Genomic DNA, 15,233 nt, shown 5'->3' with positions numbered 1-15,233 from the left:
TTTTTTTTAGGCAGAACATCTGAGAGCGGTTTCTGGGGTTTCTGAGGTTGCTGATTACGAATATCACATTAGTTTTGTCAGATTGGCTCTGTGTCCGAAGGTATTTATACCCCTAAAAAAGCCCAAAATTACTATATTTACCCATAAATATTTCACTTGCTAGGAAGAAAATCGTAGTTTTTTCTAATTTTATACTGCACATAAATAGATAATTGACTATGAAGAACCCTCATGTCGTTCTTTGTCATTCTATCAATATTAACATGACATGATGCGAAATATTTGTTTGTCAAAAAAGCAATTTGTGAGGCCTAAAAATTATACTTTTGCACAACGGAAATGCATATTCTTCTGCATCAATTGGTCTTTCTACCAAGATTAAAGAGGAGTATAAAACTATGAAATTTGTCCTTGGAAGGCTTAACTGCAATACTCATATGCGTCCTCTTTCTTTTGACTGGTAAATGGATAATTTTCCGCAGAGTCAACAAAGTGGGTATACCCAGTATCCCTATTATATTCCAACTGATTATTTCAAATTTACAATAGGTGGTTGACGTAAAGCTGATTGAATTAATGCCTCGTTACTTGAGTATCTAGGTAAATACTTATGTACATTACTGGAGTTTATTTATGTACAATGTACATGATATCCGTGAAAATCTGTAACTATGATAAATCTATTACCCCTAAATATAGTGCTGTTGCTGTATTTTGATTTAAAAGAGTATTCTGCGTGTAAAAGTAACAAGTAGATTGATTTTCTATACTTTATAGTACGACTGAGCCGATTTTATATCTAGTCATTACCGCAAAAATGGGAGGTTTTGGTCAAAATAGCCCCATGGGTTATCTCCACAAGAGCCAATTTGAAAAAACTAAGATCATATTCGGAATCAGTGCCCTTCAGAACCCCCAAAACCACTCTTACTTTGTCTGCCTAAAAATATGTGTTGACCAGTGTTATAGGCAGTCAAAGTCAGGGTAAAGCAAGACATTGATTGCGATTCTATTATCTTTACATGTAGGTAAATGCTTAGTAGTAGTAATCAATCATTAGTAACAAAGTTTTTTCTACGATTTACATTAATTTATATATATAAATAAATATATATACAATTATACATATTGAACTATGGGTATCAAGCTTTGATCACCATGAATACGTATTGCCGATGTACTGATTAACATACTTATTTCACCAAAATGAATCATGTTTCTCTCCCAAAAGGTCTATCTCTGACTGATTACAACTGCACAGGAACTCGAGAAAGAACGCTTCATTTTTGTTACCTCGGCAGACGGGTGTTTTCCGTCCGTAACTTTAACTGTAAAGGTGTCCACGGTCGGTTCAATGCCGCGGTGCTTGGATTGCACATATCGGATCATTCCGTCGCTCAACTTCTGCAAGTTGAAAGAATCGATGGGCACGCTGATTTGCTTCTCGTATCCTTCCCGGGGAGTTTGATCCTCCAAATATCCGAATGACGGACTTGAAATGTGGAAAACTAAACAAGTGAATCAGATTAAAATTATAAAAAGGATTTAAAAAATCAGGATAGTGAGGTGATTACGCCAACTATTGACATTGTGGTGCAGGGGCTGTTTAGAGATGATCAGTTATTTACTTTATTGGAATATCCAACCAAATCAACTCTGCCCTACATTTTCAATAATTCACAGGCCAACCGTAGTTTAAACAGTTACAAATAAACGTTTCAAATTTTTTCAAAGGGAAAATACTTTATATACGGAGTTCCCAAACAAAGAAAATAGTTTTGAAATGGTCGAAATACAAGCAATTTCTTCTAAATCAATACTAGCCATTCTTCAGGATTACCGGACCACGACCTAACATCGACCTCGCCCTCCGCCACATGCCACCCCATTTTGTCGCTTGCGTCTCATATTCTCTGCATTACTTTTCATTCAGTGTGCATGCCTCTTTATTTACTTCGCCTAGGCTAAGGTGGGTGTCTGATCTTAATGACTACTCCAAGTTGTTTCGACACCTTCCTATCTTTTCATTGTATCGCAGTCTTGTGATGTTTTGAAACGATGAAAATATTAATAAACCTGATTGATTGATTGGTGGCGTTTCGTAGCGTTAATACCATTCAGCATAATTGGCACCTACGTCAAAAAGTATGAAGTTTGCGCAGGACATCAGCAAGTGAATATCCAGGAGACACTGTTCCAAACTAGTGACTGTAGTATCAGTTATATGGGCATCACACCTCTCTCTCTCTCTCTCTTCTTATATGTTTCTGTGAAGTGATTTTGGTAGCTGTAACTCATTACCATTACTGGAGTAGTATCAGTGAATTTGTCCCCCCATGGAAACTGCTTCCAGTACTTTAAAGATTGGCCGTAGCAGCTTAACTTGTATTACAATCAATGCTGCATCAGTTTCAATCACTCAAGTATCTGCGCAGCATACAATGGTAGAATATATAAAATATGTTCCATATGCTACAGTTTACAGTACACTCACTGAGCTTCTCTGGCGATGTGTCCAAATCTGTTGCCCAGATATGTTCAGAGGTAAGCACATGCTTGCCGCCTTCGTCACATTCAAATACTGCGCTTCCTATCAATATGTTGGGCGGTCTGTTGTCGACCGGCAGTATAACTACGTTCAAATCCAATGTCTGGACGGAATCTTGCGAGTCTTCATCATGATGAAGTGGTCCGATGTCTAGATGCTCAGTTTCTGAATATACGATGTGAATGTTCGGGTACAGCGAAAAATAAAAAATTAGAATTTCAAAAAGTGGTCTTGCTCTTGATATATAGTGCCAAATATGAAATAAAAAACTTCTATCATAATTCTGGTTTCGTGCACCCTCTAGCAGTGTTGGGATGACTCGAGTCATGACTTGACTCGAGTCAGACTCGAGTCACCTTTTTCTTATGACCTGACTTGACTCGAGTCACCTTGTTAAGATGACTTGACTTGACTTGACTCGGCGTATCAGAAATGTTGATTGACTCCTGACTCGAAGCAAAATTCACGAGTCAATTTCAAGTCATCAAGCAATCGATGTCGATAAAATCAGTGTATCTTGCAATCGGATTGTTCGCGAAACGCTGGTGTAACCCGTGAGAGCGACCAATAATTCAATGATCGTGCGTTTTATTGAGCCTCCATTGTTCTCTCACAAATAAATTGACCGCTTACGAAGTGATCGAAGCTTACAGCTTTCGCTGTCGTAAACTAGTATAGTAAAGTAATTTAATATAAAAATGTCTTTAACTGTTTTCTGTACCTGAACCAAACCTTTTGTTTTATTGAAATTGAATTCGATTATAGTTTATGTAGTCCTCGACAATTGGCGCAGGCTCGAATTGAATCATCAATTTGTAAATGGGTAATGTATTGTATCTTACATAGGCGCTGAACTCTAATTTTCCCTAGGTATGCGAGATCGATGACGTCACAAAGGGATGACGTCATAGTGCGCCAGAATTGGCAAATTAGCCGACTCGCAAGCGTTCAATATCACCTGGCACTTGTATATGGTGACAAAATTACGATATGATTAAGCAGGCCGCGTAGCCAGCCGGCCGCTTGCTGAATTGATTGAATCCATTTCAAATTTACCAAGGTAGCATCAGTTTAGTACGGTTAAGAACATGCACCAATGCCGATAATACATCGATCGGATCAGCATCCTTGTGTACTCGACACATCACGCTACCATAAGATTACCAACGCGTGCATGCGACTGTGTAGTCAATTAGCGAGCTCGCAATCTCCAACATATTCGCCAACACACGCGCCGACAATCGGGAGATTTCAATCACTCCGCCTCGAGAACAAACGAAGAGTCGAATACGCATCTTCGGCGACGGCTAATAAGGTTGCAGGAATTATTTTCCCAAATAGAAAGTCTGTTCTGGACTCTATTCATTAGTGACTTTGATTTCATAGGAGTTAAAAGTTTCAATATCAAGAGCCTGCAAGACATTTTCTGATCGTTCTGTTTTAGTATTAGCGTTAGTCAAAATCAATTACGCCGCTGTCTGTTCACGGTCAGTATGTATTTCAATCAATTCCGTCCATGTTCATTGTTCAATGTCTGAGCCAGTCTGACATCACAATCACAGAAGAAGCGATAGTTCCGGCCGGCGCATAAGATATCATGTTCCTTCACAGCAGGAGATGACAATCGCAACATTTCGCGCATATAGAAAATTAGAAATAGACATCTTTAGTATCGAGTTCTCGGTCTTGTTGCCTCGCGCTGCGTCTTCTGACCACTCGCGTTTGATCAAATATTCAGGCGCATAGCCGAGTTGTTATGGAGTGTGTTCTATAATGGAATCCGCATCGATTTCAGGTGGTTCAAACCTTTCTCAAAACTCAAGCCTTGACTCGCATCTTCTGATGGTTATTGGTTATGTTCAAGTATTAGCGGAAATTAAGTACGCATGTACGCACAAGTCACACATTTTTGCGGACATTCGATGTCAGTAAGTTTCGTGATATCAATCTTTAATCACAACCGATAGATAGGAGCCAAAGCATGCTAGGCCGGAGACGCGATAGTTAGGCCGGCAATGATATACTTCGAACCACGCAGACGCAATTGTGTAGGCCAACGATGTTATCGTGCGCAGGCCAGTGATGGTATAGTGCGCACCGGGCCTATTGCAGATGCGATTCATCAAGCCAGCGGAACTAGACCTGACGGAGACGCGATAAATCAGGCCTGCGACGATTGCGCGCGGTAATCAATGACCTAATTCCGCAATCATCTCAGCGTCAAGATCGCGTTGCGTTACATTGTGCACAAACGATTCTCGCAAATTGGAAACGCGCTTCCGGCTAATTGGCCGTGGCCGCGCGCAACACTGATAAAATACGGACAACTGAATTGTAACTGAAAGACGGAGTTTTGTTAAGCGCCTGAACGTATTGCTGCCGGTTTACTTACGTGTTCAGCAGCACTACGAAACGCTTATTTCTAAATCGATCAATTCACCAGTCAGTCAGTAACAGACCAAACCAAATTCTGGGTATGCCGCATACCCAAAAAAATTCCTAGGTATGCGCGGCATACCTAGCATACCTGAGTTCAGCGCCTATGGTATCTTATCAATTAATTTCTCTATTCTCTATTTTGGCTAGTAACTATAAAGTGAGGCTATGCAATCACTTAACGCATTTCTACGTATATGTAAGCGATACAGCGCCTTCTTACGTGTATACTTACTTTAATATTCGTTCATCGGTTCAGAATCAATGACCAGTCAATCTGTATTCCAGAGAGCTAGCAAAATGAAATGGCGTAGGCATGCCTCATACTTCAAAAAGGCAACTTGACTTGAAATTTGACTTAACTCATGACTTGACTTGACTTGACTCGACTTGACTCGAGTCACCTCCAAAAATCAAGTGACTTGACTTGACTTGAGTCAAAATGTGCAATGACTCGAAAGGACTCGTGACTCGAAGGTAGTGACTTGATCCCAACACTGCCCTCTAGTGGCCGTGCAATTTCACCGAACTAGTCGAAAAATGATCTTCCTTCATGAATCCACTAACCTCGATTGACTTCTCCATCCTCAACTATAAACGAAATAACATCCTTCCGTGGAGCATATCCGATCTCATCACCATTATGTTGATATTGAGCTTCCCCGTTCCTGATGTCAAGTTGAGTGAGAGAATCTGCTGGCTGCCAAATAACCGCGTCAAAATGCGCGAGTCCGGGGAACCGGAGAGAATTTTTTCACCTGTCCTCGTAATAATATTTGGCCGTGTGCCGGATGTGCGACGATGTAAAATATCAGATTGTCGTCATCAGTGTCGACGTCTGTGGCGCTCAAATGTTGACTCGAAATATTGGCGGAACTCGTTTCGTTGACGAGAAGTGGATTCGAGTCTGAAATAGATGTAGTTCTACCGGATTGTACTGAAAACTGAACAGTGAACAAACTGAACATAATGACTTGGACTCAGACGTGACTCGATGGTGAATTGAAAATGACTCGACTTGACTCGAGTCAAAACTATAAAAGTGAGATTGACTTGTGATTCGGAACCTTATGACTTGGTTACAACCCTGGATTTAAGTACTTTCATATGATTATCTACTGCGATCATTATATCATATGGCAATTAGCAATGTATATAGTTCGATAACCTCCATTAGCCCTGGTTTGTGAGTGACAGGGTCGCCTTTATTACAATTTAAAACATTCTTCCTCATCTCAAATATTAAATTGAGGCATAAAAAGTCTTAGCTGGACTCGTTTAATCAATTTCATTCAAAATCGGATGAAATTGTTCCATCTTTTGTCTAAGATTTTTTATGTTTTCAACATCCCACAATCAAGGCATTGATGTGGTAGAATCAAAGGTTGAGAGAGAGAGAACAAATTTTCCTGAAAATTTACCTCCAAACGTTGGTATCTCATCATCCACCGGTACAATAGTGACGCTACCGACGGCGGTGGAAGAATTCTGAATTCCATCGGAAGCTACCAACTCGAAGGAGTCAAAAAAATTCTCCGAGCCATCATGAGTATACTGTATGCTGAGATAAACAGATTTTACTTTAAAAAGACACACATATTACGCAGCACGTACCTGAAATCGGCCAGATCATTATACGTGAATGTATTGCCGACAACCAAGATATCGTTGAAGTGCTTCAACTGACCATACTTTGGTGGTGACTTCACAATGAACACAGTGTCGGTTATTGTTGTGTCATAATCTGTGACGATGATGTCATCCTCGGAGAAAATCTCTGACTCTCCTTCTTTCAATGAGAATTCTGGAATATGAAGTTCTGGAGCCTAGAAAGAAGAGTTTGTGTGGCCATGTTGTAATCCATTTTCTTAGAAAAACCATTTTACGTCACCAAGCCATTTTATGGCATTGTACAACATGAGCCAGCTTCAACAAATCAGTGAAAATTACTTATTATTATTTTTTATTTTTGGGCAGTTTTGCTGTGAAAGTACCCTAAATTTGCATGTCAAATTAACTTCTCCGAAAGTATGTATGGAATGTATATGATAAAGTGAATTTTAAGACTTTACTTCAGCTTTTGATCTTCATTGAAAACCAAAAATGTAATAATATTTCATTTTTATCATTCAAAATTTATTTTATTTATACTGCAAAATTAGGGTTGAATCAACATCTTTTCTGCAACAGTGACTGATCATACATCAATTACAGAAACACACACCGCAATTCTGTAATATTACAGATTCCAGATGCGATGAAAATTGGGGCCAGGCTACTTTTCAATAATACAATTAGATCAGTATTTCTGGAAGCATCGTACATATACCCTGGATATTTACCTCTACTTTTAACCTGATGATTCTTTAGATTACTATGACCTCACAATGAAGAAAATACCACTAATACATTGGCAAACAATGACATTATTATATCAAAACTCAACAGTCTGAATATTATCAAGCATTATGATGACAAAAGAAAGTTAGCTAACCTGGTTATCAATCGGTAAAATTGTGATTAAAAAGCGTTCTTTGTCAAGCGTGGTTCCATGGCTATCACTGACAGAATAAATGAAGAATACGGTCAAAGGCTGGAGTCCAATATCCCCCATTGGTGGCATATATGCGACTTTATTATGATCAATCGCATCTTGAGAAAACATCCTAAAACGAATTCATTGATGGATTGAATGCAACATAAACACATAGTATTACAGTGATAAATAAAAAAATTACTTTAAATGTGGTATACCAGGTGATTTCATCGGCATGACCATGTCGTCAGTGAGAAATAAATGTCCGGGGTCGGAGGAATTCAAATTGGGGTTCGGATCCAGCATGGTAACGTCCTGGGTGATGATGTATTTCAAAGGTGACTTTGGGTCCTCCTCGTCAATGTATGACAGCATATCCGGTGTTATCATGGCAATGTCCGTTTCGTTTAAGACAAGAGATCTGAATTGAAAATAGTGCAATATGGAAATAACAATAACTATATATTTCTATGCATAGCAAGGCTTAAACAAGTTTAAGGGGTCAGAAATAAATTAATGACACTATACCCCGAACCCGTGTAGAGATTTAATATTGCAATTTCGATTCTACGGTTTAAAAATCAATTTAATTGCGTATTGTCACTCAGAGTCTGCTAATAGCTCGGCGTATTCAAGGGGCACTGCACTCTAAAAATAATGTGGTCTCAAATTGAAGGGCAAAACGAAAAAAAAATTGGCCGCAGCCGTTTTCTTCAGAATGCCATCGTAATGAAGCTGCAATGTATTGAAATTTCCACAAACACATCACGCTCCAGCAGTCACGCAGAGATCGAACTTTATATAGTTGTCAGCCAATGTTATGAAGGAAATATGTCGTACACGACAGAAAGAGAATACACTAGGCCCGATTTTGACATAAATCTTGGGACTGGACATCTTCCGTTGAACGCGGTATCTAAACCACCTTGGTGTGTACGGCATATTTTTTCATAACATCGGCTGACAACTATATAAAGTTCGATCCTAGCGTGACTGCTGGAGTGTGATGTGTTTGTGGAAATTTCAATACATTGCAGCTCCATTACGGTGGCGTTCTGAAAAAAACGGCTGCGGCCAATTTTTATTTTTCGTTTTGCCTTTCAATTTGAGACCACATCATTTTTAGAGTACAGTGCTCCTTTCAGAAATCCGTCTACACTGCTAGATTCAACACCGATATCCAATCTCAGGTCAATGAAATTTCTGATTCCTGACTCTGATTCCCAGGTCAATAAAACCATGACTTTTGACTATAGAAGCAAGTTAAAACCTTTTCTCAGTGTCTACGAAATCATAAATCCAATTCCATAAACTAGAAGATGTACAGTGCACTGCTCAAAATATATTCATCCAAAGACAGTGGATATATCACAAAATGTTTCTGGAGTCAAAATTAAACCTCAAAGATGCCTGATGCATGAAGATACAAACTGACCCAAAACAAACTGTTCATATTTGGCGAAAAAAGGTTTCCTTACTTTGCAATGTCTGCAACTGGCACTGGAGGTTGATCGTCAACAGGAGTTAATTTTATTCTTGCCGTATGTGCGGGCGAGACGTTGGGATAAGGATCAGCACTGTCCATGAGTACAAAATCAAATGAATCTTCAAATACTTCATCCCCCGAGTGCTTGTAGATTATGTTACCCTGGAAATAAAGTTGCGATAATGATCATCATTTATGTAATCTCTTCAAATATGCGACAATCTGAAGATACAACAATAAATGTTCAATATAAACATAATCTGATGAGAACTGCAAGAGTGAGTCAAATTATGTAAGCAATATATATAATTAAATCCATATCAAAACACAAATATACGGTGGTTGAGGCCACATAACAAATAACGACTATTGCCAAATATATCGGTAGTATTATATACAACAAATCTTTATGTGCGAGTATTGAAAGTCCTTGGCAAATGAAATCCAATTACCGTAGATCCAATTGGCAAGCATTTAACTGAGAATACAAATTGAGGTATAAACTATCGCAATGAAAGATTTCCTACATTAGGTAGAAGCTACACTCTATTCTACCTGTCTGCATTCGAATCAACTTTTAATAAAATCCACCAACCCAACTCAAGCTAAGCTGTACTTCATGTTGTATTCATTTCTGTTACGACATAATTGGATGCAACTTTTTGAAAACCCTTATTTACTGGCGATTGCCCCTGAAGAGTGTTAGCACGGAAAGCTTTGGGTTTAAATATATTTACGTTATGAATATATTATTAAAATCCAATTAGGTAGTTATGACATACAGCTTTAAATGTGTATTAAGCATTGTTTTTAATAGTGGGATGGAATAGAGTTCCATATCAGAGGGCATTGATAGGCTTTTGCGCAGAACTCACGGTAGGAATAAGTTAATAGCCGAGTAACCTCTTGGCTTCCCATTTTAACTAGCTTCATTTTATCAACACAACATACATACATTTAAACGCTACAAACCAGGTTCAGGTCACGCTGTTCAAAATGATGGACTTCCCATCCGCTGCTATCTCCTTGCTTCCTTTTCTGAATCACTCCTGCGTTTGGCGGTCTCGTTATGTTGAATTTGACATAGTCCGAGCTTGAGTCCTCGTCAAAAGCTTCGAGCATGAATGTGTAAAGGTGGATGATCTAAATGAGGAATTGCTGAAGTACGGTTAAACAATCGAGCTTTGACTCGGCGGTACCTGGCCTTCGGATCCTTCGATGAGTAGATTGTTGACTAGAGCGGGCGGGGAATCGTCTTTCGGCAAAATTTCAACAGGAACATTGAACCTTGTGCTAAAAACAGACAGAACTGTGATGCGGCACGGGCAAATTGAGTACAGCGAGATTCCTACACCAATGTATTCAATAGAAATGAAGTAATTCTTCTTTTTCGGAGCACTTAACTAGACATTGCCTACTGTCACTACTCACCGAGAGACTACTTTCACTTTTACTTGACAGCTTTTGTAGCAAATCTAATTACTTTTGTCATAGCAGAGTTTGTCGTATTTATTAGAAAGTATTTATGAATAGGTTAGCATCGCTTTAATAACTAGTTAAATTTTCATATCAACGGGCGGAATTTCCACTGTATCACGGTACTTAATCTATTTTCAAGAGTTGCACCCACCAATTCAAAATGTCATTAATTAATATTGGATTAGTTGCAAAGTTTCGCAATGGTGAGTGGCGTTGTGGAAAGCCTCGGCGCAATCCAGGCAGGCGGCCCAGGTTCATGTCCCGCCCTCAGACGGTATTCTGGGCTCCTCGTCCCGTTTGTCGCTGTTCTTACGACAAAAAAGCCCCCCCCCCCCCCCCCGAAAAAAGACACAAGAAAGAAAAGAGCAAGAAATAGCGTTTATAAGGACCGACGAAGAAAGATTAACATCAAAGAATACTGTGACATTGGGCACTTAGGTCGAGGTGGATGACAGATTAATACACCGCAACTGGTCGTTTCTGCATCGCCCTATCTGTTCATTACATCATATTCTGTTTTGTATGTCGCATTGCACATTGTGTGTGTCTTGGGCAGATGAAGATATAATCTGATTATTGAATTATTATGGAATCTCGTCACTTTGAAAGTAGACACCCTCTGATTTACTACTAAAACTATGTGAGGCCACAACCCTGCTGTTTTAAACTACATATCTTCAGTATTTTCATCATTTGCATTTCCTACTTTTTCTTGAAGACTTTTTGATATGTCTTTGAAATCGCTACTTCTACGGGGAATTCTTCTGGGGGGTTCCTTCTCCCCTACATCGCTGTTCTCACAGCGCTTTTGGAAATGGAGCCCAGACTGGTGAAGGACGAAAGCAATGTGAATGAAATAGATCATGGAATGCGTCTTGAAAAGAAAGACGGCCGAAAGAACAAGATCAAACTCTGTTACGTCAAGCATTAGGCTAAGGTTGATATTTGATTCAGAGACCGTACTTGGTCATTTTAACATCCTCATATGTGTTGACTATATCGAATTGTACATCATGTGATTAGAACGGATGAAAATAACAGAACCACAGATTACATTGTGTTGATACAACTTCATTACCTGATAAGTCAAAGGTGTGTTCTTATTTGGATTAAAACGCATATAACATTAAAATCCCCATGTTTTTATCTCAGTATCGCTTATAGCAGGGCCGGCCAACCCATGGCCCGCGGGCCACATTTGGCCCGCGAGAAGGTTTTGAGTGGCCCGCAAGGTAATTTCCGAAAGTAGTAATATTATCAAAAATGAATTGCACAGATTGTGAACTTGCAAGGCCAGCCAAAAATTTGATTAGTTGATCAGTTCCGACGCATTGGCAGATCCATGAGCCAGTCACATTTTGGTATATCTTCGTACACTACAATAAAGCAGAATAATTTGCGATAGATTTATCAAAAGTAAAAATCTTCTACACGCTTCGCGCAACATGTTGTCACTCGATTTCTTGCTTTTAATATTATTACCCCTCTCTGAAAATGAAAGAACGCCTAATGTATCAGATTGAGTCTAACTATGTTCGCGATTACAAGACCAAGTGTCGTTCAACATATGCGACCTTGCGTTTGCGCTCGCAGAAAGACCGTCGACTGTGAAACCTAGGCTCAAAATGATTGACGAATGTTGGTCGAAGCTTTCGATATCGATATACCCAGGCGCCAAATAGTCCATTCCTTGCAAACTGAGCCCAGTGATATACAGCAGGCCCGCAATATAGTCAAGTGACAATATTATTGACCTATGAATTTCGAAAAATGTTCGCGCTTGGCGCGGCTAGTGGCCCGCGCAATAATTCGTCAATCAAATGTGGCCCTTTGGCTGAAAAGGTTGGTCACCCCTGGCTTATAGACTGAAAAGTATCATCTCTCCACACTCCAATTATATCTTGTCCAAGAATGTTACCCGCTATTAACCTAATGAATATATAGCTCACGATTCATCATGTAATAATAACGGCATTGGCGACGATATACGACAAATCAAGTACGCAAAATGTTACCTGTGCACTATATCGGATATTTGGAACATAATGAAATCGCGCAAAGTATCAGAATCATCATGCTGATACATAACTTCTCGGTTTTCAATATCGTTCCACGAAAAGGAATATGTTGCTTGGCCATCCAACAGCAATCGACCATGTTGCAAACCGCCGGCTAATGTCATCCTAATCTGTGCAGTAAGTTGAATGTAAAGCCCATAATACTAAAAACTCTGATTAGTCTCACCCTGTCTAGCGAACCGTGGTACACTACTTGCAGACAGTCCTTGTTAATTTTTCGCGATTGACCTTCCAACATGGTCAAACCCATGTTCCACGAAATTCTCGGTGCTTTAGTGCGCGATACACGGACAGACAACAGAATCTAGGTGGAAATGATACACCATCTGTATTTTGATGTGCATGAATGGACGTCGCTCATTGTCATACCTGAATAATCTCGCTTTTGGCAAATCGAGTGTCGATCGCGACGAATTCGACGTAAAAAGTTTGACGTTCGGAAAAACTGCTATTTGGTGGCTGGTAGGCTATTTTCAAGTCGCTAATGTCCTGAAATATCAATGAATGGTGGTGTAAATAAGCAGGTAGCGGTCTACATGCTCCCCAAATAATGTGACTATTTTGACCTAATTACGGATATTATAGCCTACTATTTTCCCGAATGAATGGTTAGTTGTGCTGTTGAATGTTAGTAATCACTAGGGCGATTTTTTGTAACTTTTGCAACTTTTTTTTACAGCTTCCGGCAGCTTCCTAAATACTCGTAAGATATGTAGAATGCTGTTTTAAGCTGTTCGAAGGAATCTTATAGTGCAACTTTTTGCAACTTTTGTCCATTTTTTTCATGCAACTTTTTGCAACATTTTGAAACTTTTTCGATTTTTCATGAAAGTATTTTCGATTTTGGTGAAATACACGGCCAAATTCGACTGAAACACCGTAAATCAGCACCGAAGTAACGCTTTTACGGGTATTTCGGGAGCTGAGCCGGAAAATTGACCTTTTTATTTAATCAACTGAGCAAAATACAACTTCTCCAACTTTTTAACTTTTTTCAAAAATAAATGCAACTTTCCATGGATTTAACTGCAACAAAAACTTGCCCTAGTAATCACCAGTGCCTATAATTGTAAAATAATTCTTGACTAACCAAATCTCACTATCGATGGCGGAGATAATCAAATATCTATATTGTACGAAATCGTATCTTTCATAGGATTAGAAAAGTTCATTTATATACGAGAAATCAATACTTTGATCTTAATACTGTGACATTATGAAGGATGCTGCCATACCTTTGAATAGTATATTCATATTGAAATGAACCCGAATCTTTTCGGCTGACACTCGTTAGGGGTAATCGTAAGCAACCAGTAAACGATTACCCTGGCGAGTGTCAGCTGAAAATATATGAATATATTGAAGTCCTGTACCTCCAAGAAGCGTTTCTATACCTTGGAAATAGGCTCTATTTAAAAATTTAATTGAAATATTACGAGGTAATAATGTTTCTATTTTATACCATTCCAGCAATCCGAGTTATATATAAACATTTGTGTCGAGTTTTGTTTATACAGGAACATAACTCCCTTCTTCATCAATAGATAAATATTGATCCGGTTGTAATAACTGGTAGAGCACACTAGCTTCTTCAAATACAAAAGATGGTGGCAATTCAAGGTTGTGTATCGCAATAATTATTATCGCTTTTACTAGTGCTTTCTGTAAATAATTTAACACTAATATTATAAATGCATATTTACCTTTTGATAAAAAGAGTTAACTGGTTTCGACTCGTCGTTAAGATGAACTATAAATCCTTGTTCCGGAGGTTTCGTGACATTAAATATAATCTTGTCACTTTTCGTCTCCGAGTCTGATGCTGACATTGTAGTCGACAGTAGATTTGTGGTCACAAACTGATCAACCTGAAATTATAACAGAACAGACCAAATCAGTCATGCACTGCAACGTAAGTGCTAAACCTATGTCCAACAAACTATGTATAATATACGGTGAAGAGACGAGAATAGTCTATTTTCATCTTCAATTGTTACTTCTACTTCGACATGAATGGCAACGCTGACTACTTTGACCACTTTTGCATGGAAGATGCACTAAATCTCACTATGACTAGTCACATTCAATAATTTCACAAAATATGAAGCGTACTCAAGAGAGAATTTACAATGTTTTGATTAGTTGACGCTAATGCAGAATAGAAACAGTTGAAATTCTACCATTTCCCCATATAAGACAGATTTGATATATGTAGAAAACAACAGCAAAGAGAATGATCAGACAAGCCTTCCCTAACAACAGCGATGACCATTGATTTTGGTACCTTGCACACATGCGCTACAACTTTTAGATACCTATTAGCCTATGCTTATGTAATTCAAGGCGAAAACATTTTTGTCACCTCTGCATTACATGGCATGTCAAAACTAATTTTACCTCCATAATATGGCTATTCGTAAATCTCCCGGATGGAATCTGGTTTGGAAATGCTTCAGCAATCCTCACTGGGAGCCAGTGATATTCTTGCTTTAATATATACCGCGATCTCCTGCAAAGACAAGGAATCGACAGATTAAAGATTAGCCCCCCGGCATATGGGGATGAAATCATCACTATATCTAGTCCTTGACAGTATATAAAAATTCAACCAGAAGATAGAAAAGAACTGAATATATCTGACTTCTGACAACACAAAGGCAACGATATTCC

At 38.9% G+C, this 15,233-nt stretch overlaps 1 protein-coding gene across 2 annotated transcripts in view; it reads right to left on the bottom strand.

Annotated features, from left to right (window-relative positions):
• LOC145451838 (FRAS1-related extracellular matrix protein 1-like) overlaps positions 1–15,233 on the bottom strand; it is a 40,747-nt gene that overhangs the window by 17,567 nt on the left and 7,947 nt on the right. The window contains exons 6-21 of one of the 2 annotated variants that reach the window (XM_080330064.1): positions 14,961–15,072; positions 14,267–14,431; positions 12,933–13,052; positions 12,730–12,867; positions 12,501–12,673; positions 10,206–10,299; positions 9,979–10,149; positions 8,999–9,168; positions 7,723–7,941; positions 7,479–7,650; positions 6,599–6,810; positions 6,406–6,545; positions 5,743–5,891; positions 5,552–5,684; positions 2,495–2,713; positions 1,294–1,508 (exon numbers count right to left, since the gene is read on the bottom strand). In XM_080330064.1, coding sequence (XP_080186190.1) covers positions 1,294–1,508; positions 2,495–2,713; positions 5,552–5,684; positions 5,743–5,891; positions 6,406–6,545; positions 6,599–6,810; positions 7,479–7,650; positions 7,723–7,941; positions 8,999–9,168; positions 9,979–10,149; positions 10,206–10,299; positions 12,501–12,673; positions 12,730–12,867; positions 12,933–13,052; positions 14,267–14,431; positions 14,961–15,072 — 2,602 coding nt within the window. Of the gene's footprint in view, positions 1–1,293; positions 1,509–2,494; positions 2,714–5,551; positions 5,685–5,742; positions 5,892–6,405; positions 6,546–6,598; positions 6,811–7,478; positions 7,651–7,722; positions 7,942–8,998; positions 9,169–9,978; positions 10,150–10,205; positions 10,300–12,500; positions 12,674–12,729; positions 12,868–12,932; positions 13,053–14,266; positions 14,432–14,960; positions 15,073–15,233 lie in introns of those variants that run through there. The other variant, XM_080330065.1, reaches the window with a different exon arrangement.

The sequence above is a fragment of the Botryllus schlosseri genome, chromosome 12 (genome assembly GCF_051294905.1).
Source record: "Botryllus schlosseri isolate E-star chromosome 12, Bs_hap1, whole genome shotgun sequence".
Classification (NCBI taxonomy): domain Eukaryota; kingdom Metazoa; phylum Chordata; class Ascidiacea; order Stolidobranchia; family Styelidae; genus Botryllus; species Botryllus schlosseri.
The sequence above is the reverse complement of the archived record's forward strand: the minus strand, read 5'-3'. Positions and strand labels throughout refer to the sequence as shown.